Source organism: Giraffa tippelskirchi, chromosome 13, assembly GCF_054371585.1.
Source record: "Giraffa tippelskirchi isolate mGirTip1 chromosome 13, T2T-mGirTip1v1.2.pri, whole genome shotgun sequence".
Classification (NCBI taxonomy): Eukaryota; Metazoa; Chordata; class Mammalia; order Artiodactyla; family Giraffidae; genus Giraffa; species Giraffa tippelskirchi.
Genome location: NC_137287.1, coordinates 27,140,345 through 27,166,537, shown reverse-complemented (window position 1 = coordinate 27,166,537; position 26,193 = coordinate 27,140,345). Strand labels below are relative to the sequence as shown.

The following is a 26,193-nucleotide window of genomic DNA, read 5'->3' as shown; positions in this document are numbered from 1 at the left end:
TGTCACGTGTCCCCTGGGTGGGGAAGTCCCACAGCCATTGATGTGGAGGAATCCGGAGAAGAAATCTGGGGCAAGACTTCTGCCTTGTCCCCGCAGCCCCCTGAGTTTTTAGGCTGTTGATCACCTCACGTAATTGGCTTATTGGGGTTGCTGTGGAGAAGCTTAATGAGATGCAAAGAGGGTTAAACTCCAATTAGCCAGAGAAGGAAATTGCAACCGTTTCCATGCTGTTTCCCTGCCTCTTTCCATCCGAGGCTGCGCCCTTCTCCCCTAATCCATTCTGGCTGGGGAGAGGGGTGGGAAAGGGTGGGGTGGTGTGAAGGTTCGGCCCCAGGGTGAAGTGCTTGTCTAGAGAGATCAGCTTTGAAGCTGCTCCTGCATCTTAAACTGCCCCAGGAGAGGTGGACAATTACAAAGTGGAGATTCTACTTAAGTGTCCCCTTGGTTTAATTGTGGGATTGCATCTCTGGAGGGAGGTTGCCAGGTCCTGGAAAATGGGTCTAGATGTCTGGGGAGGGTGGCATCCAGCCGGTCAGGCAGTAATTGAGGTTTTATGAGGTTTCTCCCTTCCCTCTCAGTGAATTGTCTCCGTGAGAACCTTCCTTCATGTTTTACTGGCTACCTGCTTGGAATGCCTTCCTCCTTGGAAAGTGGTCATCAAGAGCCTGCGTTTCCCTGGCACAGAGTACTTAAGTGTGATCTTTACAACTGGATTCGTTCTCCTGTTCTCCCCACACCCATTTCTCACTCATTCATTTATTCAGTCTTATATTATTAGTTGAGCATCTGCTGTGTGCTGCCACTGTTCTAGACACTGGGGATACAGCCATGAACAAGGCGGATGAGACCCATGTTCTTATGGAGCTGATGCTGGGGATGACCAAAGTGATTTTGGATAGCAGCGAGTGCCACAAAGACATGAACTGGGATGAACTGGGGTGCGAGCTGTGATAGGGGTGTGTCCAGGGAAGGCCTTTCAAAGGAGATGACTCTTGACCTTTGACCCGAATGGCAAAGCTGGTTGTGTAAGGGCTGGGAGAAGGGGGTCTCAGATAGAGGGGACAGCACGTGCAAAGGCCCTGAGGTGCATGGAGTGATCAAAGGAACTGTGGAGCTCATCTAAGGAAAATCTGGCCTGGAGCCTGCTACCAAAATGCCTACAGCACTAATAAAATGACTTGTGGTACTAAGAAGGGCCTGGAAATTCCAAGGAGGAAGCTTGCTGTAGCTTGGCAGGGAGATGGAACATTATTACTTGCTCCCCAATATCATGGACTTCTGATTTATTTAGGTTTGAATGGGTTTCAGGTTTTAAAAATTAAGTTTATATGTTTTTAATGAATCTCGTCTGTTTCAGAACCTTGGCCACACTGTTCAGGGTCAGATCAGGTTGGAAATCCCCACTGCCCTTGATTCCCCTCCAAAGGCTTTTCAGGACCCATTAACATGATGAGGTGCTTTTCTTCTGTGATTAAGATGACTTTCTAAAGGGTTGCTAAAAAAGTCTTCTTTTTAAAATAGATGTTGAATTGACCTGGAAGGTCTTGCACAGTAACTCTTTTGATTATGCTATTGCTTTCAAAGAATTATCTTTTAAAAGTTACAACTTTAGGGACTTCCCTGATGGTCCTGTGGCTAAGACTCTGTGCTCCCAATGCAGGGCGCCCAGGTTCAACCCCTGGTCAGGAAACTAGATCCCAGATGCTGCAACTAAAAGATCCTGCATGCCTCCATGCAGACCCACTGCAGCCAAATAAATAAAATATTAAATAAATAAATAAAAAGTTATAATTTAAAAAAAAGTTTATGGTATAGCCACTATGGAGAACAGTGTGGAGATTCCTTAAAAAACTGGACATAGAACTGCCATATGACTCAGCAGTCCCACTGCTGGGCATATACACCGAGGAAACCAGAAGTGAAAGAGGCACATGTACCCCAATGTTCATTGCAGCACTGTTTACAATAACTAGGACATGGAAGCAACCTAGATATCCATCGGCAGATGAATGGATAAGGTAGCTATGGTACATATTCACAATGGAATATTACTCAGCTATAAAAAAGAACACATTTGAGTCAGTTCTAATGAGGTGAATGAAACTGGAGCCTATTATACAGAGTGAAGTAAGTCAGAAAGAAATACCAATACAGTATATTAACCCATATATATGGAATTTAGAAAGACGGTAACAGTGATCCTATTTGCAAGGCAGCAAAAGAGACAGAGATGTAAACAACAGACTTTTGGACTATGTGGGAGAAGGCAAGGGTGGGATGATATGAGAGAATAACATTGAAACGTGTATATTACCGTATGTAAACCAGATGACCAGTGCAAATTCGATGTATGAAGCAGGGGACTCAGCCGGTGCTCTGGAACAACCCAGAGGGATGGACTGGGGAGGCAGGTGGGAGGGGAGTTCAGGATAGGGGGACACATGTGCACCTGTGGCTGATTCATGCTGATGTGTGGCAAAACCCACCACAGTACTGTAAAGTAATTACCCTTCAATTAAATTAATTTAAAAAAAAGTTTAAAAATACTAGAATAAAGCTGTATTCTAGAAGAATATGAAGGGAAAGTAAAAGTTTCAGTACTTCCCCTCCCTGCGCTCTGTTCCCAGATGTCACCATCGATGGTAGTTTCTTGGGTGTCCTTCTAGAAAATTTCAAGCATATGCAAATATGTATGAAGTGTGAGTGGGCGGGGAGAGATTGAGTATCTTTTTTCCCCTCCCCAGATAGTTTCATATTCTAAATAACGTTCTATATCTTGCTTCTTTCGCTTAGAAACCAGTGTTGATTTTTCTGTCCGTGCTAAGTCGAGGGAAATTGAAAGAAAAAGCAAATAATACTTTACCAGCCACACTCTCTTCTGTTACATGACTGTGCCGTGTATTCACCCAGTCCTCCCTGGGTTGCTCTCAGGGTCCTTGGTTCCGGTTTTCTGCGCAGTGAACAGTGCTGCCTCAAGCATGCTCGGTGCTCATCTCGGTAATCTCTGCGGAAAGATGTAAATGACTCAGCAGAGGCAGTTTCCCCTGAGAAATTGCTCGGTGGGGGATCTGTGCATTTTGAAATGTGATAGTTCTGATTCTCAAGTGGCAGCTATGGTTTAAGCTCCCACTGATGGATTTACTGGGCTTCCCTGGTGGCGCAGTAGTAAAGAATCTGCCTGCCAACACAGGAGGTGCAAGAGACGTGGGTTTGATCCCTGGGTCGTGAAGATCCCTTGGAGGAGGAAATTGCAACCCCTTCCGGTATTCTTTCCTGGAAAATTCCATGGACAGGGGAGCCTGGCAAGTTGTAGTCCATGGGGTCGCAGAGAGTCAGACACAGCTGAGTGCACGCACACAGCGGACTCACCAGCATTTATTAAGTACCTGTTGTGTTCGTGGCATTTGAGAGCATTGATCAGGCTGGGAATTGACCAGACTCATGTTGCTTCCTTGTGGATGAGAGGATTTTGCCCAGCAGTTAAACCATCCTTCCAGTGGATTTGGTCCAGAGAGTGATTGGTTTATGTTCTAATTTTAAAAAGATATGTTTAAATTTTAAACATCTTTTGACTTCTTTGTTTAAAAAGTACTTTTACATTAACAGTTCAACAACATGTAAAAGTTTTACTCGTAATTTTATTGTGCTAAGATGACTTAATTATTTTTTACATGTAAACTTTCTAGTTTAATTGTAGAGTTTTCTGGTTCACAGAGTGACACTCCTTGTGAGAAAACAGCATAGAGATATTTAAATAAAGCGTTAACTCTCTGTAACCAATAACCAAACTATTCTTCCTGTCCTTTCTCTGTAATCATGGAAATGTTTATAAACATAAATAATATGCTTAAAAATAAGTGGATTACATTATTATCATCACTCTACTTTTTACTTTTGCTTAACATGATGCATGGCTATACACATAATCTCACTAGTACTTCTTAAACTATTGTATAATATTCCAAGGTATAGATTTGTTATAATTGATTCAGCCATTTCCCAGTTAATAACATCACTTGCATGGCTTCCCATTTTTTGGTTTCTGTAAACAACCAGTAAACATCCTTGTCCATGGGTTAAAATTCTGTAAGGTTTAGTTTTTAATGAGTATTGGGGTTTCCCAGGTGGTGCAGTGGTAAAGAATCTGCCTGCCAACGCAGGAGACATAAGAGAGGCAGGTTCAGTCCATGGGTTGGAAGATCCCCCGGAGTAGGTAATGGCAACTCGCTCCAGTCTTCTTGCCTGGGAAATTCTATGGACAGAGGAGCCTGGTGGGCTACAATCCATGGGATTGCAGAGAGTTGGACACGACCGAGCACATGCATATGCAGTGGGCATTGGCTGGTTATTTTCCAGAAAGGTTGTAGCAAGTCCATTCCTATTGCCAGGGACTGGGAATTCCCATTTCTCAGCATCCTTCCCAGCCCTGCACATGGCCGACTTCTGTTAATTTGACGGACAAAAATTTTATTTTCACCGGCATTTCCCTTAGAAGTTAGAAGTTGAGCATCCTACGACATATTCCTTGGTGATTCACGTGTTCTGTTGTGTACATGTAAGTGTCCTTTTTGTGCGTTTTTACTCTGGTTTGCTCTTTCCTGTTAATTTGTGGGCACACTCGGTATGTTGGGACTCTTGCTTCTTTTGTCCGTATTTTTCCATCAGCTGTTGTCTGTTGGTGCGTTAACATCTGAGTCTTGTCCAGATTTTTATGTGGTCTTTTCTCTCCTGCATTTTCATTTATTCTTGTGAGAATTTTCCCATGTTCCTGCATAACTTTTGTAATTATACCTTTAAATGTCCAAGCAGTAGTTTCTGGTATTGGTGGACTGTAATTTACATAATTGTTGCCTGTGGTTTGACATTTAGGTTGCTGTTTCCCCTTCTACTTCTTTTTTTTTTTTTCTCTCAAAGAGAACATTGTAACGAATATCATATGGGTAGTGCCTATTGACTTATTTCTTTAGAACATATTCTTCGGAGTGGAGAGAATATTTAAAATCTTTGAAAATGTTTTATTTCCTGTCTACAACAAGCCCAGCTTGTTTTTAATAAAGTGGTAGCTCGGTTCTAGCAGAGTCTCTCTGAGGGTGCCCATCATTATGGTTATTGTTTTTATGGTTATTTAGAGCAGATGATACGTGTACATTAGTGGCAGTCCCTCTAATCAGCCTTGTCAGGCTGGAGACCGGAGGCCCAGGGGAAAGCTGGAACTCCAGGGTGCTGGAGGAAGGTGACCCGGTAGTTATAATTTAGATTATCCAGGAGCTCTTTGATAAGGCTTCTTCCTCAGAAGCAATTTTATTCACCCACGGTCGAGGAGAAAAGACACGTGGTAGATTAGACTCTGAGGATGGTAGTGCAGTGGGGCTCTGCCTTCTTTTTTTTTTTTTTAAGTAATTTATCTATTTATTTATTTTATAATAGGTCCTTTTGGTTGTCTGTTTTAATTATTTATTTATTTTTGGCTGTGCTGGGTCTTCGTTGCTGCCTGGGCTTTGCTCTAGTTGCAGAGAGCAAGCTTCTTATTGCGGTGGCTTCTCTTGTTTCGGCTCCCGGGCTCCAAAGCACAGGTTCAGTAGTTGTGGCGTGTGGGCTGAGTTGCTCCGAGGCATGTGGGCTCGTCCTGGATCAGGGATTGAACCTGTGTCCCTGGCATTGGCAGGTGGATTCTTTACCACTGAGCCACTGGGGAAGCCCTGGTTATCTTATCTGTTTTAAATATAGCAGTGTGGACATGTCAGTCCCAAAGTCTCAACCAGTCCTTCCCCCCATAACCATCAATTCATTCTCTAAGACTATGAGTCTGTTTCTGTTCTGTAAGTTCATTTGTTACCATTTTATTTTTTTTAGATTCTGCACATAAGTGATATCACGATATTTGTCTTTCTCTTTCTGACTTACTTCACATAGTATAATAATCTCCAGGTCTGTCTATGCTGCTGCAAATGGCATTATTTCATTCTTTTTAATGGCTGAGTAATAGTCCGTTGTATATATGTATATCCATTCATCTGTCAGTGGACATTTAGGTTGCTTCTATGTCTTGGCTATTGTAAACAGTGGTGCAGTGATACTGGGGTGGATGTATCCTTTTGAGCCATGTTTTTCTCCAGATATATGCCTAGGTGTGGGATTGCTGGGTCATATGGTCGCTCTATTTTTAGGTTTTTTAAGGAGTCTCCATACTGTTCTCTAGAATGGGTGTACCAATTTACATTCCCACCAGCAGTGTAATTTTGTCTACTGAGATCCTTGGGGGGTTTAGGGGGACCACTTCACACTTGGTGCTGGAGTCAGAGCTGGCCCGCTTCCAGTTCACTTGCATATTTGGTGGGGAGTGGCTCGAGAGAGGGCTCATCCCTGGGTCAGACCCTCTTTATTCCCAAACAGGATATTAGTTGGGGGAGGTGGTGGGGATCAGAGGATTAGTAGCTGAAGGGATGGGGATGCTTGGGTTAGGGGAAGGTGCTGCACTGGAGAAAGCCAAAGATGTATACGGCTAGGGTCTCAAGGCCGGGTTCAGGAGCCCAGGCTCGAAAATTGGTCCTACCAGTTCCCAGGCTGGTGCAACCTTGGGCCAGTTGCTTAACTTCTGGGAACCTCAGTGTCCTCATCTGTAAAGTGGGGATCACGATCTTGCTGTGTATCTCTCAGATATGGAAAGAAAAGAGGCAGGATGTACAGGAAGCTCAGAAAAGCTCAGCAGGCACGTGCTGTGTTTCTGCAGGAGGCTGGACCGGAGAGGACCGTGACGGACAGTCGCGGGCAGTAGCGTGGGGATTTCTGGTATGGCGATTCTCTTCTGGTTTATCACCTCTCTGCAACCTCTGGGCTCACGCAGGCCTTGGCAGAATGAGGATGGAGCCCAGCCTGACTGCAGGGATTCAGACATCGGTCTCCAGCATCTGAGGATTCAGGCTGATTCGCCCAGCTGTTACAGGGTGTCTGTAGGGTGTCAGGGTCTGGGTGAGGCATGCTGGGGTGTTGGGTGTCAGTTCTGAAACTGGGCTGATGGGTGGGAAAGTTCATTCTGGAGATTTTCTTTGTCGTCTGGCATTCAGAAGACGTGTTTAAGTGCCTAAGTGCACAGGGATGAAGGTGGGCTCTGACAGCTGAGAGCTGCTGACGGATGCATACTTGTGAAATTCCAAGTTTTCAATTACTATAAACATGGTCGTGATTGAATTACTTTAAGGGACTTTTCTTGTGTTCTCTTCCTTGTCTGACGTTATAAGAGGTCCAGTGTAAAATGAAATAAGACAGGAACTAGTACAGTAAAATGTGTCAGTCCTCCAAAATTACACTCTTCTAGAGATTATCTGTTATGGGCATTTTAATTTTCACTTCCTTTTCTCCTCACATCCCAAATGTTAAGATGTTTTTTAAAAACAAGAAGGAGGTTTTATGAAAACATTCTCTGTGTTTCATTTACTGTTCATCTTGTATTCCACCCATTTTTAATGAACTTATTTACTTGAAGATGAAATGTCAACATGAGCCTAATTATAGTATTTGCTAATAATTGTTTCCTCGCCAGGCAGTTGGATAGCCTTGTTTTTTTAACTTCTGTGTAAGGGAGATCTGAGGAAGATGTGAAGCAAGGTTGGGTGGGTGTCAGAGGGGCACTTGTTCCACCCTCTTGGATGCCCCTGGCAGGAGGCAGAGCCTCTGGGGGTCAGTGCCCCAGGGCTGTGAGTTGTGCTCAGAGGACAGAGCTCTTGCCCCTTGGTCCCGTGGCCTGGCCCCATTCAGTCTGCATTCTCTGAGGGGCTCCCGATTATCCTTGCACTGAACTTGGTGCTGGGAATCCAGAGATGTGCAGAGCAAGGCTCCCCACCATCCTTGAGTTCCAGTCTTGTGGGAGATTGAACAAACGAGGGGAAAATCACAGCCATGAAAGGCTGTGAAGGGGAGCTTAGTGGTGCTCAGTGAGTGCAGTAGGGGTTTTATTTGATCCATGGATAGAAAGAAGAGACTCCTTGAGCGGGGAGATTGTGTGAGGATATAAATGTAGCTCTATGTGACAAGGACCCCCAACACGGTGGCTTAAGATAGAAACTAATTTCTCTGTGGGCTCCCCTGGTAGGTAAATAATCCACCTGCCAATACAGGAGAAACAAGAGATACGAGTTGGACCCCTGGGTCAGGAAGATCCCCTGGAGAAGGAAATGGCAACTTACTCCAGTATTCCTGCCCGGAGAATCCCATGGACAGAGGAGCCTGGTGGGCTACAGTCCATGGGGTCGCAAAGAGTTGGACACAACTTAGTGACTAAACAACAACCATCTCTCTGTGGTGTAAAAATCCCAGCTTGGCATGGCAGCTCTGTCCCTGAGGATGCCAGGGGCCCAGGCTCCTTCTCTCTCATTGCTGTGCTATCCCCAGGTGCAGCCCTCATTGTGAATCAAGAATGTGCACCCGCGTGTCAACATTCCAGCCAGAGTGAAGGAAGCAGAAAGTTGCAACCCAGAAGTCACCCACATCACTTCTGTTCACATCCCACTTCTGTTCACGTGGCCAGTAAGCTAGTCATATGACCACATTGCTGCAAGGGAGCCTGGGAAATGTAGTTTCCCTTCTGGACACACGTGTGCTCAGCTGAAGATTAATTACTAGGGGTTCAGGAAGAGTGGATATTGGAGTAAAACAGTTTGCTATATAGGCAAAAGCAGAAAGTTAGAATGTTCTAGGCAGTGGAATAAAGCATGTGCAGAAGCTTCAGCTTAATAAGGAAGGCCATTGTAGCTGGAACTTGGAAAGAAGGGGGGCAGGTGTGAGGAGACAGACATGAGCTCTAGACTTGGATCCTCCAGAAAGCCTTGGATGCTTGCTTTTCCTTCCCTTTGCTTCACCTTTAGCTCCAAGGCAGGGATATTACAGGGGTATTACACAGAATCCTTAAACCAATGACTAAATCAATTCTCGTCTGTATTCCTATTTTTCTGGGTGACTTTGGTAAGAATTCATTTTTAGAAATAACATACATTGAGGATTATTCTGTCAAGTAGTAAATCCTTCTCTGTAAATGGTTTGTTTTTGGCTTACAGTAATGCTGAGTATGTGCTCTTATGATCCCTTTTTTAGATGTGGATACAGAGGCACAGTTAAATTTGCCCACATTCACACAGCTGGCAGGGGATGTAAACAGATAGTGTTCAAACCCTCCAGTTAGACCTCAGTGCCTGCCCTCTTCTCTGCTGTCTCACCCTCACTTGTTTGTGCGTATTCTTCATGGTCTTGACATTTATATCTCATTGCATCACCGTTAGGATTGCATTTGGTTGCAAGAAACAAAGTGTAACTCCAGTGGCCTAAACATTAAGGTATCTATTTTTCTACATATCACAAGGTCCACTACCTCTGACAAGTTGCTGTCATTGGATTAGCAACCCAGTGGACTGACACCATTTTCTTTGTCTTTCCCTCAAGGCCCCAGAGTGGCTGCTGTAGCTCTAACCGTCACATCTAGGTTCAAGGTAGGAGGAAAGAAGGAACACACCAGTTTCATTTACCTCTTTTTTATTCAGGAAAGTAAATCTCATCGCCACCTCTAGCTATGAAGGAGGTAGGAAAAGAGCATTTGGTTTTATGCTTCTTTAGTGGGAGGCAGCAAAACAGAAGGGAGTTGGGAAAGACTGTTGAGTAAGCTAGCCAGTAGTGTCTGCCACATACTTATTTAGTAATTTAAATAAGTCCACTTTTTTGTAACCTGAGTAAATTTATCCCCCCCGCAAAGAAGTTTCATATCACTTTAGAATGTCTGTGAAGTTGCAGGTTGGTCATATTCTTGTATTTACCTAATAGCTATTAAATATGTCACCACCAAAGGAAAACATAGGATATTCTGCAAACTGACGAGCTCACTGGTTCTCCCCTCCAGGGAGTTTTGCCCCCAGGGGACTTTTGCCAACAGTGGAAACATTTTTGGTGGTCGCACCTGGCATCCAGTGGGTAGAGGCCAGGGAACACTTTACATCTGAAGCCTGCTTGTAGTTTTCAGGCCTGTTCCCACAGCCAAGGAGTCCGATCTCCAGTAAACTCGAGAAGTAGTTCATGCGAGTATGAATTCAGCAGATTGCTCCTCCCCAAGTACCTTACAGAAACTGGGGAGAAGGGAGCTTGTGGACCTGAAAGTGGTTGAAATAATATCCCCTTTCCCAGGCAAGTCCTATCTGAGGACATGTTTCAGAAAGAACACTGTGCTAGCAGACAGGGTTTCTCTTGTGGAGCTAGGCAGAAACCATGGCCTTTTGGAAAGGGCTGTACATACTCAGTTGGAGTAGGAGATTTTATTGTCTCCTCTCTGCCTGGGTTTGGCAAAAACAACCTGGCCTGGGCATGGGCCTGTGGAAGGAGCTGTGGAGACAAGAAGGCAGCTGGCAGGTGGAGATGATCAGATCAAGCTGCTGGTAGTTTTGCCCGGGGTGGCCTGGTCAGGTAGCTTGACAATTACACGCATCCTCCCCCACCCCCGTTAAAGTTAATTGAGTTGTTATGGAGCTGCAGTGAGGGAGTGGGAGTGGTGTCTGCCTCTCAGGGGTTAGCTTTGCTAAGATGTGAGGGTTACATTCATTTCTCCTTCTGGATTCTGGAAACTTAGAAAAAAAGTCTCTTGCCATCCTTAATGTGCAGTAAGGTTAGAGAAGAGGCTGGGGCGTTGAGAGAGGCACGCCTCGTCTCATCAGATCCACGAGGCCGGCAGTGGTGACTTGCATCCCAATTTCAGAGATGCTGGGCTAGGAAAGCATGGCTGGCAGAGGTTGTAGGATGCACTGATCGCGAGACACAGATACCGCGTGAAGAAACACGGGTCTTCGAATCGATGCAGTACGATAATAGTTTCTGGTCCCTCCCTCTTCTGTGTATGAATCCTTTTATTGCTGTAGGTCCAATGCTAAGTGTAAGTGAGACCGCAGCCTCCCTGCCTCGTGGAGGCCAGTTGGGAAGATGTTGAGAGTGAAATAGCCGTATGGGGAGCTGGTGTAACCTCTATTCGGATGCCTGATTCTGCTGCTTGCCTGCTGTGTGACCTTGGTAAAATGACTTTGCCTCTCTCTGCCTCCGTTTTCTCACTTGTGCAGACCAGGGGTGATGGGAGTGCCTGCTTCCTAGAGTGGTAAAGTTACATGAGTTAATATATAGCTAAGGTGCTGCTCCTATGATTGTGAAGTGATGTTATCATTACTGTTGCTCGCCATTGCTGTTATTGCCATCTTCATCATCAGTCATTGTCACATAGCAGTTCCCGCTCTGGTCCAAAGTGAAATCTGAGGATCCAGGAGGAAGTGGAAATGGAAAAAGTACTGGACAGCAATGTGGGCCCCTTGACTGGCCCCTGAGTTAGCCACAGATCACTTCTGGTCTTCCAGGTAACACCATCTCCTTGGCCCAGGTCAGGAAGCCTTTTGTTCTGTGCCTCAGTTTAAGCATCTGTAGAGTGGAGACTAGTAATAGGACCTGTGTCCTCAGAGGTTTGCTTCAGGGATTAGACAGGTTGAGACCACACCTGGGGCTATTTAAGGGTCTGAGGGTCTCTAAACCACTCCGGAAAAAGACACCTCCCTTTTCACCTTCAGCACCAAGTGTTTCTTTCCCTGACCCTTAACCACAGTTCTTGGGTGGTTGTAGATGGTGTCTTTGCTCTTGTTCTTGGTCTCCTTTCACATGCGGGTTAAAAACCCTGGTCAGAAGGAATTCCCTGGCAGTTCGGTAGTTAAGACTCCAAGCTTCCACTGCAGGGGGGCGCGGGTTCAATCCCTTTTGGGGGAACTGAGATCCCTCATGCTGCACGGCATGGCCAGAAACAAACAAAAAACCACACAAACAACCCTCATTAGAGGGCATGAGGCTGGGTGGTCAGTGCCTGCCCCCCTCTACTGGCAGCTTCTCCAGGGCCAGAGGTGGCACCGGGTCTGGTTCGTGACAGCTGGGTCGTTTTCAGCAGGATCCCCTGCCACTGTTTGCTCAGCTCTTGTGTGCCTGGGAGCTTCCTGGTTGTCACTGAGACCGGCCCAGCACGTGAAAATTGTTTCTTTTCTTGCTGTTTGGGTTATTTCCTTTGGACTCGTGCCCATAGCTGGGATTGTTGGGTCACAGGCAGGGACAGAGGTTCCGGCTTTTCTTTGTGTGTTTCTGGATTGCTCGGCAGATAGTTATTCACCCCCTCCTTTCGTTTGTTGAACAAGTCCTCAATGAGCGCCTCCTGTACACAGGTGAATTTGGTCATACTGTGGGGAGGTTATAGGCTGTCTCTAAGAGGGACACTTAAAACTCGGCTGGGAGCTAATTGAGAGTGCTGACTTGTGGGGCATTTCCGAACCTCTTGAGGACTGTGCTAAGCTCTTTGTAAGTCCTGATGATTCCATCCTGACGATAGTGGAGTAGAGACTGATGGGGAAACAGAGGCAGAGAGAGGGGAAGTTACCCAGCTGGTAGATGGCAGAGCTGGATCCAAACCCAGGCTGTCTGGCTCAAGTGTGGATGCTAACTCGTGTCCTGTGCTGCCCCATAAACGTGGAAAGGAAGGAAATACACAGGGTTAGGTCCTAGTGAAGAACTAGGAAGGGGGCACTTGAGACAGGTAGCCTCTCTCCTCCAGCATTGCTGGAAACAGGAGGAGGAGTTGGCTAGGCCACAGGCATTCCAGGCTGGAACAGCGGGTGGGAGGCCCTAGGTGGGGAAAAGCTGGGTGCGATTGAAGAGCAACAGGGAGACCATTGAGGCTGGAGCATCAGAGGTCAGGGGCCAAAGAGAGTATCATGGGCCGAAGTGGGGGCGCAACTATGCCTTCCAGGATCCAGTGAAACTGATGATTAATACTCAACGGTGCTCGTTAGTCCCCAGCCGTGTATGAAACAATTTCCGTTTAATCCTCAGAACAGCCCTATGAGGTTAATAGATTGTTATCATCCCCATTTTACAGATGGGAAACTGAGACCTGGGGCTGTTATGTGACTTTCGCAAGATCTTGCAGCTCATACATGGTAGAGCTGGGATGGGATTCCAGATGTTTGGCCCAGGGTCTAGGCTCTCAAGGGTGGCACCATCTCCACTGTGATGAGAGTGTCCCTGGTTGTCGCCATAGTGGCCTGTGTGACAATGGCCATTGTAGGTGCTCCCCTGGTGGCTCAGATGGTATAGAATCTGCTTGTGATGCAGGAGACCCGGGTTTGATCCCTGGCTCTGGATCCCCTGGAGAAGGGAATGGCAACCCACTCCAGTATTATTGTCTGGAGAATTCCATGGACAGAGGAGCTACAGTCCATGGGGTCACAAAGAGTCAGACACAGAGTGACTAACATATTGTAGGTGCTTGCAGGTTAGTGGCTGTGGTAGGAGGACTTGGGTGGGACAGAGTGGAGTCTTTTCCAACAGACTGTGTCAGATGACTAAGCCTGGAGCCGGAGAGATGAAAGAAAGTCTCCTGGGGGAGGCTTCAGCATTCCGGCACATGGCTTAGGAGCAGCTGTCCTCACTGAAATGATAATAACGACAACAATGACGATAACAGTGGCAGTCATAATAATATGTAAAGAGCCGACTCATTGGAAAAGACTCTGATGGGAGAGCTGCCATCTTGCGTCCCCGCGTGTGTGAGCCTAACCTCAGCTGGTCTGCCCGAGACCACCTGAGCGTCAACCCTAGTCCCCCGCGTGGTCCCATTTCCGCTCCAACAAGATGAAAGAAACTATCATGAACCAAGAGAAACTCGCCAAACTGCAGGCACAAGTGCGCATTGGTGGGAAAGGAACTGCTTGCAGAAAGAAGAAGGTGGTTCATAGAACAGCCACAGCAGATGACAAAAAACTTCGGTTCTCTTTAAAGAAGTTAGGGGTAAACAATATCTCTGGTATTGAAGAGGTGAATATGTTCACAAATCAAGGAACAGTGATCCACTTTAACAACCCTAAAGTTCAGGCATCTCTGGCAGCAAACACTTTCACCATTACAGGCCACGCCGAGACAAAGCAACTGACAGAAATGCTCCCCAGCATCTCAAACCAACTTGGTGCCAACAGTCTGACCAGTTTAAGGAGACTGGCTGAAGCTCTGCCCAAACAATCTGTGGATGGAAAAGCACCACTTGCCGCTGGAGAGGAGGAGGAGGATGAAGTTCCAGATCTTGTGGAGAATTTTGATGAGGCTTCCAAGAATGAAGCAAACTGAATTGAGTTAACTTCTGAAGAAGATAAATCTTGAAGAAGTTACTGGGAGCTGCTATTTTATATTATGACTGCTTTTTAAAATTTTGTTTATGGATCTGATAAAATCTAGATCTCTAATATTTTTAAGCCTAAGCCCCTGGACACTGCAGCTCTTTTCAGTTTTTGCTTATATACAATTCATCTTTGCAGCTAATGAAGCTGAAGAAGCCTAAGAATAAAATTTGAGACAAAGATAAATAAAATTCTTTGCCTAGTATATGGTTGTATTTTTTATTTCATTGGTACCAATTTGTACACAGCAGGCAAAATTGTTTATAGAAAGCTAATCGTGGCATGTAATATGACTGATAATCATGAGTGGAATCTAATTAAAGATTTAAAATGACAGAAAAAAAAAAGACTCTGATGGGAGAGATTGAAGGCAGGAGGAGAAGGGGGACGGCAGAGGATGAAATGGTTGGATGGCATCACCAACTTGATGGACAGGAGTTTGAGCAAGCTCAGGGAGATAGTGAAGGACAGGGAAGCCTGGCACGCTGCAGGCCACAGGGTCACAAGAGTCGGACACGACTGAGCCACTGAACAGCAACCACAGTAATATGGTAGAAGAAGCAGCTGCATGCTTAACCCCCCTGTGGCCACCCCCTCCCCCAACACCGAGTGCTTTTGGTTTCTGTTGTTGTTTTGCCACGCTGCATGGCCCATAGGATCTTAGTTCTCAGACCAGGGCTCGAACCTGTGCCCCTGCAGTGGAAGCTCAGAGTCTTAACCACCGGACCTTCGGGGAAGTCCCATGACATTGACTGCCAATAGTCCAATCAGAGATGAGTGGCTTAAAGTCAGAGAGGTGGAGTGACTGCCCCAAGGCCACACAGTCAGGAAGCCTTGGGGATGGGATTCAAGGCCTTCTGCTCCAAAGCTTGTGCTTTTGGCCACTGAGTTGCAGTCCTCCCTTCAACAGGGCCTGCTCTGGGCTGTCTCCACTGTGATGGCTCCGGCACGGGCGTGGAGCCCAGAGTTCAGGTAGCGCTTGGGTGTAGGGACCCTGGGATGGGGAGGTGAGCGAGCTGGAACTCCTTGGGTTGGAAGGCTGTGGGGCAGGACTGCGACCGAGTGTCTCCAGGGGACTTTTTTTTTTTTTTTTTGCATATGAGGTGGCTTTCCCAGCTTCCTGTTCTTGGCCTGATTCAAGAGAAGGGAATGAGAAGAGTAAGCCAGGAATTTTCTCTCTGGGTTTCACAACTCCCTGGAGCTTTTGCAGCATGTTGGTGATGCAGCACTTTGCTGGTGGAATCCTCAGTGAATCTCTGCTCTACTTTGCTTAACTCGTTCAGGCCCTGGCCTGCCTTCCCTGCCCTGTTTGTCACCCAGTCCCCTCCTAGTACTTTGTTCCACTTATTTGTTGCACTCACGCCCCAAGCTTGTCTAGTAACTACCTTCCATCCTGCCCAGGGCTCCTCTTAGAGTGCTATTCCCTCCTGTCTCCATATAAGCAAACCTGGGGCCCCTCCCTTTAAAATTTTGCCTACAGGTGGTAGCCTGCTGAGTTCCCAAGTGGAAAGTACAGTGACAGTAACTTTCATCGAGGGAGTGGTGGCTGGGGACCCGTCTGTTGTCGCGTGTGTATTTTCTCAGGGAGGTAGGACCTGCCGTAGTGAGCCAGTTTGCCCGCTGGCTAAAGTCTGCTTTGGCCCCAAGGCTGTGCCACCTTGGGCAAGTTCCTTTACCTCTCTGTGCCTTGGTCGCTTCCTCTGCAAAATGGGAACAATAGTACCCACTCCAAAGGGTTGGGGATGAAGATGAAATAACATGCTGTGTGGATTCAGTCTTCATGATGGCTCCAAAAAGCAGGTATTATTGTCCTTGCCATGGAGGAGGGGGAAGCTGAGTGTTCTTCCTGTTTGCTTTGGAATTAACCCTTCTCCCTTTTCTGAAAACATCTTGCCGTTTATGTGTATGTCTTCGATGGCACTTAGGGCTTTGAAAATCCTTTACCCATTTATGTACCTGCCTGCCCTACCTGCTGCACAAAGTTCTAAACTTCTTGAGAGCAGGATACAAATGCAGATGTTTCTGGTTCACTGCTGATACAAAGTGGGGTTTAGTAAATGTGTTGCCTGGAGAACCCCACGGGCAGAGGAGCCTGGTGGGCTACCGTCCATAGGGTCGCAAAGAATTGGACATGACTGAAGTGACACACGCATGAATGAATGGGCAGGTGGGCAGGTCTTCAGAGTCACTGGGTATCGGTGGCAGGAGTGGGGCCAGATGGAAAAGCTGCTACGATAGTGGATCAAAACTGGGGCAGTTAAGCTTCTCGGGGACATCATGACTGGGAGTGGGCAGAGGATGCTGCTGGTGTCTGGTGGGTAGAGGCCAGGGATGCTGCCAGACATCCCACAATGCACAGGGCAGCCCCACGAGACGGAATTAAAATGGTCCCAAATGTCACTAGGGTGAGGGTGAGGAACCTTGGGTTAAGGGAGCAGATAATCTAGTTGTAAGCAAGACAGCAACAGGAAAAGACATTGCATTAATTTTTTTTTCTTTAATGAGAAAAAAATGCAAACATCCCTTCTAGATGTGTCCTCTTACTGAGGTGATGAAGTGAGGGAGGGAGGGTCTATGTATATTTATTAATTTGTTTTGAAGATTGTTAGGTTTAAGGACAGCATATGTAAGGAGAGAAGGCTGAGAGCCGAAAAATTGATGCTTTTGAGCTGTGGTGCTGGAGAAGACTCTTGAGAGTCCCTTGGACTGCAGGGAGATCAAACCAGTCAATCCTAAAGGGAATCAACCCTGAATATTCATTGGAAGGACTGATGCTGAAGCTCCAATACTCTGGCCACCTGATGCAAAGAGCCGACTGATTGGAAAAGAACTTTATGTTGGGAAAGATTGAAGGCGTGAGGAAAAGGGGATGACAGAAAATCAGATGGTTGGATGGCATCACTGACTGCACATACATGAGTTTGAGCAAGCTCCGGGAGATAGTGAAGGACAGGGACACCTGGTATGCTGCAGTCCATGGGGTCGCAAAGAGTTGGAGATGACTTAGCAACTTAACAATAACAACAATGTAAGGTGAAAACTTAACAGAGTTAAAATGATCCTGGGTCTTATTCATCCTTTTTTAAAAAAAAAAAAAAACCAGCTTTACTGAGATATATTAATAGTTCACATGTCATGTAATTTTCCCATTTAAAATGTATAATTTGGCAGCTTTTAGTAGTCACGGAGCTGTAGGTCCATCACTGCTATCGATTTGGAGCATCCCATCATTCCACTTGTCTGTCTTTGTGTCCTTAAGACCTGGTGGAGCATGTGCCCGGTGGGATCACACATGGTGGCTGCATCCAGTTTGCAGTTTGCTGAGACTCATTCCGGTGCCTGCTCGTGGCTTCCACAGATGCTTACGAGTGCTTACCACATGCCAGGGCCTGCAGGGAAGAAACAGGGAGTGGTACATCAAGGAACCAGACCTAGGACTGACAGTCTGGTGGGAGAGTGGGATGCAGAAAAAGTAACATATAAAATTAGCAGCATCAGGGTTCGATGCATGATACAGGATGCTCGGGGCTGGTACACTGGGAGGGATGGGATGGGGAGGAAGGTGGGAGGGGGTTCTGGAAGGGGAACACATGTACACCTATGGTGGATTCATGTCAGTGTATGGCAAAACAAATACAATATTGTAAAGTTAAAAAAATAGATAAACTAATTAAAAAAAAATAAAATAAAAAAATAAAATTTATATTGAAAAAAATAAATAAAAACAAAGACATCACTTTGCGGAAAAAAAAAAAAAACTGAGAAATTCCACTGTGATTCTAAAGCAATTCTAAAGATGATGCCAAAAGTACCTAAAATGGAGACCATTATTAAATATTTGTAGATGAATGAATAACTTGAAATGTAAGACTTCTTAACATGAGTCTAATTTATTTAGACTGTATTAAAGTTAGTGATTACAAATGGGCATATCTTCTTTTAGTTTGACTCTGTACCATCAAGTTAGAACCTTCCTTAGGGCCCCCAACACTTCTTTGTTTCTAAGACTAAATCAGAGGATTTAGCAAAGGAGTGAGAATACAGCCAAGTACAAAGAAGACTTGGTCCAGAAGGAAAAAAAAAAAGGAGCATCAGGGACTTCCCTGGTGGTCCAGTGGTTAAGAATCCGTTTTCCATTGTAGGGGATGTGAGTTCCATCCCTGGTTGGGGAACTAAGATCCTACACGCCAAGGGGCAACTACGCCTGTGCACCGCAACGAAGATCCCTCATGTTGCAACTAAGACCTAATGCAGCAAAAAATAAGTCAAAAGAATAAATGTTTAAAAAAAATCAGCAGCATTCGATGGAGCCATGTGAAATGCATTCAGTGTTTCTTGGCCTGTATCCAGGGTTGGCAGACTTTTTCTGTGGAGGGCCAGGTTGTAAATATTTCAGGCTTTGCAGGACAAGAGGCAAAATCAAGCCACACCCTTGGCAAAAAGCAAATTGTCTTTTTTTTTTTTTAACATTTAAAATTTTAAAATCATAGAGTCCATTCCTAGTTTGGGGACTGTACAGAAGCAGGAATCTGGGCGAATCTGGCACATGCATTGTAGTTTGCCAGCCTGTGACCTACCTGGTAATTCATATGGTTTATCTCAGTCATACATTATATATTATTGTTGGTTAGTCGCCAAGTCATGTCCCAACTCTTTTGCGACCCCACTCATTGTAGCCTGCCAGGCTCCTCTGTCCATGGGATTTCCCAGACCAGAATACTGGAGCAGGTTGCTATTTCCTTCTCCAGGGGATCTTCCCGACCCAGGGATCAAACCCATGTCTCCTGCTTGGTAGGCGGATTCTTTACCACTGAGCCACGTGGGAAGCCCACAGTATACATAATATATACTATATTTTTGCATGTTCCGTAACAAATATAAAATGCTGAATAATATATGATGTTAACAAATAAATCATATCTACAAGAAATGTAAGAACGGAGTGTGGTAAGTGCCCAAAGGAAAGGGAGTTCAATGAGGAGTTTGTTTGAACAGGGCTTGAGGGTTGGGCAGGCCTCCCGAGGAAGGGATGTTTCGGCGCAGAATCAAAGGATGCCTCTGAGTTGAAGTCAGGGCAGAGGGAACTGGCTGTGCAGAGGCCCCGAGGCATCGAGTGGTCCAAGAACAGCGAGCAAGGGCGAGAGCCAGAGGCTGCCGTGAGGTGTTGTAGGCAGGCTGGGATGGGATGGGGTTGTTGCTTGAAGCTGTCCCCTTGGCTGTTGTGTGGAGGATGGACTGGAGGAGGATCGGGCCACCTGTTAGGAGGCTGGGGTGGCATAAACATTTGTCAGGTTTGGTTTACATTGAAGCAATCACATACCTTCTGATGGTGTGTCACTCTTTTATTATTTCAGGTTAGCTTTCAAAAGGATTTTGTATTTATCAGAAGGTCATGGGTAGGGAATTCCCTGACAGTCCAGTGGTTCGGACTCCATGCTCTCACTGATGGGGCCCGAGTTCGATCCTGGTTTGGGAACTCTGATCCTGCAAGCCATGTGGCACAGTGGGGAAAAAAAAAAGTTTGTGGCTGTGTCTTATTCCAGCAAATCCATATCCAATCATTTCAGCGGCTTTTGTTTTTGTTTTGTTTTTAATGTGACTGAAAACTGAAATTCCATATGTGGCCTGTGTTACATTTCTCTTGGGCAGTGCTGTTAGCTTCACTGAGATTTTAGTGCCGTATTGTGTCTCTGCTTAGTGATTCAGTCGTGTCTGACTCTGCAACCCCATGGACTGTAGCCCGCCAGGCTCCTCTGTCCATGGGGATTCTCCAGGTAAGAATGCTGGAGTGGGTTGTCATGCCCCACTCCAGGGGATCTTCCCAACCCAGGAATTGAACCCAGGTCTCCCGCGTTGCAGGCAGATTCTTTACTGACTGAGCCACCAGGGAAGCCGAAGAATACTGGAATGGGTAGCCTATCCCTTATCCAGGGGAACTTCCCAACCCAGGAATCGAACTGGGGTCTACTGCATTGCAGGCAGATTCTTTACCAGCTGAGCTACCCGGTTAACACCTTCATTGAGATATTAGGGACATACAACATATGCAGTTTGAAGCTGCACAGCATGATGATTTGATCCACATGTATATCGTGAAATGATCATTACAATAAGGTGAATTGCCACCTCTATCCCCTCACAGTAACTACCTTTTTGGTCTTCATTTTGTGGTGATAATTGTTGAGACCTACTCTCTTAACCATTTTCAAGTATACAATACCGTGTTACTAATTGTAGTCACTACCCTGGACATCAGATCCCCAGAACTTACTCATCTTACAACTGGAAGCATAACCTTTGACCAACATCTCCCCGTTTCCCCCAGCTTCAGCCCCTGGCAACCATCGTCTTCCCTATTTGAGTTCCGTTTTTCTGGGTTCCACGTGTAAATGAACACAGAACACTGTCTTTGTCTGACATTTGACTCAGCGTGATGCCCTCAGGGTTCACCTGTGTTGTCACAAATGGCAGGATTTCCTTCATTTATGGTTGAATAATATTTTACTATGTGTGCATCACGTTTTCTTTACCCATTCATCCATCGATGGGCACTCGGCTCGCGTCCACATCTTGACTGTTCTGAGTAATGCTGTGGTCGGTGAACGTGGGGCAGAGTGATTGCATTTCCTTTGAGTGTATTTCATCATGCTTTAAAGACTCTGTTCCCACAGGAGTCCCTGGGTCACTGTTTATCTTTAATGTTGTGATTCTCATTGTGTGTTTCTAGGTTATCATGGGTAACCTGGGCCACCTTGCTTTCTGCCTGTGGAGCTTTCGAGCGATTAAGGGAAGCCGTGTTGGTCTTAGGGTCAGGCTGTCCATGTTTTCTTTAGCTTAAGGAGCGATTTCTAAGGGAATTCATTGTGTCACTGTTTGGAATAGCAAAAGGTTGGCAGTCAGCCAAGTGGAGGGGAGTTGGGACTGTGCAGAGTGGATGGACTTATGGAGAAGAGGAAGGAAGGGTAACTTTTTACTGTTTGCCTTTATATTTGGGGCTTCCCTGGCGGCTCAGACAGTGAAGAATCTGCCTGCAATACCGGAGACCTGTGTTTGATCCCTGGGTCGAAAAGATCCCCTGGAGAAGGGAATGGCTACCCACCCCAGTATTCTTGCCTGGAGAATTCTATGGACAGAGGAGCCGGGTGAACTACAGTCCATGGTATGTGTGTGTGTGTCTATACATACACACATATACACACATGTATGAATTTAATTTGAGTCATGCATGACCTTTTAAAGTGAACCTAAAAATGAGTCAATATTTTCCATCAATCCCAGCTCCCCTTAGGGGGAGACAAGGATGAGCCCATCCTTCAGGAAGGTGTTGGAAGTGCCCTGGGGAGCAGGTGCCGTGAGGCTGACCTTGATTCAGAGCAGGGCGCGGGCAGGACGAGTAGGGGCCAGGGCCTGCAGGAGGGCGTGGAGGCGTGCAGGTGTGTCTCTTGCTAGGGGCACCCCTGTCCAGCCCTTGTCCCCTGCTGGCTCTGCTGTATGCGTGTCCTGTGGCTGCTGTAACAAATCACTGCAGACTTTGGGCTTAAAGCAGCACAGATTTATTCGCTTAGAGTTTGGAGGTCAGAGGCCAGAATGCAGTGCTGTGTTCCTTCAGGTGGCTCTCGGAGACTCCATTTCCTTGTGTTTTCTAGTGTCTTGAGGCCACTCACCTGCGTTCGTTGACTCCTGGTCCTGTATCACTTTGACCTTGGCTTTGGTCATCACACCTCCTTCTCTGACTTCAAATCCCCTGCCTCTCTCTTTACCCTTGTGTTTCCTTTGTGGGTCCATGGGGCCCACCTGGGTCATCTCGCATCTCAAGATCTTCAACTTAATCACATATGCAAGATCCCTTTTGTCAAGTATGGTAATACCCTCACTCATTCCGGGATTGGGAGGTGGGCATTTTGGCAGACTTTGGCCACCACAGTTCCTGGCACGTTGTGGGGGGCACAGAACATCTTGGTTGGATGAGAGAATCATTTGGTGAGGCTGAAAGTGTGGAAGGGACAGAGCAAGAGGTGGACCCCCGGCAGTCAGAACAAGGATAGCAGGGACATTTGTTGCCCACCTGCCATATGCTCTGGTTCATGCTCAACTGACTGTGTGTTTGCATCACCTGATTTGTGTTCCCAGTTTACAGATGTGGAAACTGAGGCTTAGTTGCTTGCCCGGTGATGCATGGTGAGGAGCTGAAACTCTGTCTGCCTGATAAAGGGTGTGGTTGGGGAATATGGCCTCTAACCTTGGTAAGGGGCCAGGATTCTATTAAAATGGGATTTCTCAGCCTCAGCACTATTGACATTTGAGGCCGAGTGATCCTCTGCTGGGAGGCTGTCCTGGGCATTGTGGACTTGGCAGTAGCCTTGACTTCCACCTGCAAAATGCCCAGCCCCACTTCAGGAATGACACTGAAAATGCCTCCACACATTGTCAAATGTCTCCTGGGGGATAACTTGCCTCTGGTTGAGAACCACTATCTGAAAACGTAAAGCGGATAATGACACATCAGATCCACAGTCTCCGTGTCACTCAGTGAAAGTCAGAATCCCTCTGATGGCCTGTGAGTCCTGCACAGTCTGTCCTTCCCTGTCTCCCACCTTCCTCCCTGACCACATCTATCATTACTCTTGGAACATATTGGCCTCTTTCTTACTGCTCCCAAATGCTGGATGTGTTCCTACCTCAGGGCCTTTGCACTTGCTGTTTTTTCCACTCGGAGTGCTCTTCTCTCAGATTCTTTTCCCAAATGGCCAGATAGCTTACTTTCTTGTTTCCTTTAAGCCCTTACTCACCTATACCTTCTCTGAGTCCTTTTGATCATTGTTATCACACACAGACATTATATATGTATTTTATACAATCTACAGTGTGCACGTGTATGTTGACGCGTATATGTCCCCTCTAGTTGACGCTCTGTCTCCTGTCATCACTCCAGACTGTCAGCTCCAGGAGGGCAGGCCCTTTGTCCCTGCCGTTCACTGCAGGGCCCTCAGCACCTGGAGTGGTGCTCGGTGGATGGAGAGACGCTGTCTGTCCTGTTTGTCCCCAGACATGCTCCTGTGCCTGGCATACACGTGACTCCTCACCAGTCCCTGGACCCTAACCAGATGGAGGGCTCAGTGAAGCCCCAGTGTCTGATCCGAGGAGTCTCGGCAAAGGGGTCAGGGCTGGATAGAGAGCGCAAGGACAAGTATGTGCTTTTGCTGGGAAGGGCCCTGGAGAGGCCACGAGGTGCTCGCTGGGCGGGTTGGGGTCAAGGCAGGTCAGAGTAGGCTGCCCGAGGCTGACACTCAGACACCCGTGATGGGCAGGCGTGGCTGTTTTCTTCTTGGCGCTGAAAGTGCTGTTTAGGCCGGAGTCTTAGTTTGGCACATCTCTCCTGTCCCTTTCTCACCAAAGTGTCCACATCTGCAACCTGGGCGTGAGCATTCGGCAGGGATTTAGGGCTCTCCTCTGGGCAGGGCCAGGGCCTTCCCTGGCGCTGGGGGTGAGGGCTGGCTGGCGCCCAGCCCCGCCCCCCAGGTCCCTGGGCTTTATTCTTAGCTCGGGTGAGTCAGAGCGGGGGAGGGCTTCGGCTCTGCCCACAGCGTGATGCTGGCACGGCTGCCTTCTCCACTGCTGTGCTTGCCCGGCTCTCTTCCAGGACCGCGTGGGGCGCTGGAGGCCCCCTGCCATCCCTGTAAACAGGATTAAGGTCCCGAAGCCCAGCAGGTCCCCTGGCCTATCTCGGACCTCCCAGCTTTCTTCCTCTCAAGCTTCCTTTTCACTCCAGAGCTGCTCCTTTGCCGGAGATCTCGCACCCAGGACAGTTCTGCACATGGGCTTTATCCATGGCCTGTCGCCTCTCTCTCCACCCCTGCCCGTCCATGGTGGGCCCCAGTCCTTGGCTCGGTCCTCCCGATCTCCTTCCTCCCTTTGCTGGGGAGTTGGCCCAGTCTCTGGGTTTGAATCCGGGCTCCGCCAGGTGCTGCCCAGGTCCCTTACAGCAAGTCTTCTCACCTCCGTTTGCCTCTGTGTCCCTTCCTGTGAAATGGGAATAATCAGAGCCTCCCTCACAGGGCAGTGATGGTGATGGTGAAATGGATTGATGCACATTAAACCCGGAGCATGGTACTTGGTGTCACAGTCAGGCTGCCATTTTATTACTGCTGTTACTACTATTGGGCTCAGTGTCAGCCCCCTGGGTTTGCACCCTGTATCGTGGCTGGTGGCGCTGAGCCTCGAGCCCATACTGTAATATCTCCATCCCAGCATCCCAGCCCCTGCTGCTGACGGGGCCCCTCCAGCAAGCCAAGTTCTCCCCCCCACCCCCTGCCCACAGGGGATCTGAGTATTAATGCCATTATTAGTCCTATTCTGCAGATGAGAGGCCAGGGCGGGAGAGATGAGCTAATTTTCTGAAGGTCGAGAGCCAAGTGGCAACTGGATTTGAATCCAGGCTCACCGGCTCCAGGGCCCCCATGCTTTGTAGCTGGTGCTGCTGTTCGTGTTCATTTTATTTCCTTTCTCCCCTCCTTCTCTTACGTCTCCATTTCTGAAAGGGTGGACAGGCACCGGGGTCTCTTCCCCCTCCTCGTACATGTTTCCCCTATCTCTGAGCGACTGGCTGCTCCTGACCCTTCCCAGACCTTCACCCTGGTATTTTCTGTTCCATCATTTCTCCCCTTCCCAGGAAGCGTTGTCCTTTGTAATTATGTTTTGATTCGTGACCTTATATCTCCCAGGGACTGTGAGTCTTAAGGCAGGGTCTCTGCCTGATTTATCCCTGTGTCCCCACGATGAGCCCAGAGCTTGGCACAGAGTAGGTACTCAGTACATATTCTTGTATGATGGAGTAATTGAACGAATGAATAAATGAAACCTTGCACTTGTGTTTGTTGATTTAGCCTCTTGGCCAAGAACTGAAACTGGAACCTTTTGGACCATCTCACCCTTTTGATCATTCTACAATAGGAAGGTCCTGGAATTAAGTCTCATTTCACAGATAAAGAAACCCAGGCTTGGCAAGGCCACTGCATTAGTGTAGTGGGAGCAGTTTGCTCCCCTCTCCCCCCACTCACCCAGGGGGACGTTTGGCAATCTCTGAGACATTTAATTGTCACAGCTGGCTGTATATGCCACTTGCAGGTTATGTGACCTTAGTTTCTTACTCTGTAAAATGGGTTTAATTATAATACCTGCCTCCTAGGGTGGTTTGTGGGGATTCAGTCTAATGTGCACTGTTGGCCTCTACCGGGTGGAGATCAGAGATGCTGCTCAACACTGTACGGTGCACAGGCCAGCCCCTTGAAACAAAGAATGTTCCAGCCCCAATTGTTAGTAGTACTGAGCTTGAGAAGCCTTGTTTGGGGGCAGTAATCAGTGACCTGAAGGAGACTAGAACCCAGACCTTGAACCATGGTTCTTAACCATCACTCTGCATTGCTCACACTGAGGGGATGAGTTATAGAAGATTTCTGTGTCTCAGTCAGCACCTTGCTTCTCCATTCTGTACAGATGAGCTTGGAATCCCCAAGGCCTGAGGACAGCATTGCCTTCCAGGCTGCCTCTGGCTGGATAGTGGGGCCATTGGCCTTACAAAGCCCTTAGCGTTCCAAGAACCTGGCTGAGAGATGGTGGAGCCCAGAAGTTAAGAACTCAGTGTTAGACTCTGTGTGGGTTCAAATCCCCATGCTGCCTGCGTCTTTCTGGCTCTGCGACCCTGAGTCAGTTCTGTAAACTCTGTGAGCCTCACAGTTCTCTGCAAAGGTAGAGTTTTCACAGTCCCGACTTTGCAGGGCTCTTGTGAGGTTTAAAGGGACTCACCCTTAGAAAGCATTGTGTGCCCAGTCGTGTCCGAGTCTTTGCAACCCCGTGGACTGTAGCCCACCAGGCTCCTCTGCCCATGGAATTTTCCAAGCAAGAATACTGGAGTGGGGTGCCATTTCCTCCTCCAGGGCATCTTCCCTATCCGGGGATCGAACCTGCATCTCCTGCA

The 26,193-nt window shown here is 47.3% G+C and overlaps 2 protein-coding genes across 12 annotated transcripts in view; both read left to right on the top strand.

Moving 5' to 3' along the window:
• ABCC1 (ATP binding cassette subfamily C member 1 (ABCC1 blood group)) overlaps window positions 1–26,193 on the top strand; it is a 149,859-nt gene that overhangs the window by 6,915 nt on the left and 116,751 nt on the right. The gene's annotated exons all lie outside the window — the stretch shown is intronic.
• Window positions 10,818–14,422, top strand: LOC145532048 (transcription factor BTF3-like). Of its 2 annotated transcripts, XM_081556267.1 has the most exons (2): window positions 10,818–14,065; window positions 14,123–14,422. In XM_081556267.1, the coding sequence occupies exons 1-2, from the start codon at window positions 13,681–13,683 to the stop codon at window positions 14,167–14,169; spliced, it is 432 nt and encodes a 143-aa protein (XP_081412393.1). In that variant the 5' UTR covers window positions 10,818–13,680; the 3' UTR covers window positions 14,170–14,422. The 2 variants fall into 2 exon arrangements, with proteins under 2 accessions (XP_081412393.1, XP_081412392.1); XM_081556266.1 differs by having other exon boundaries at window positions 10,818–14,422.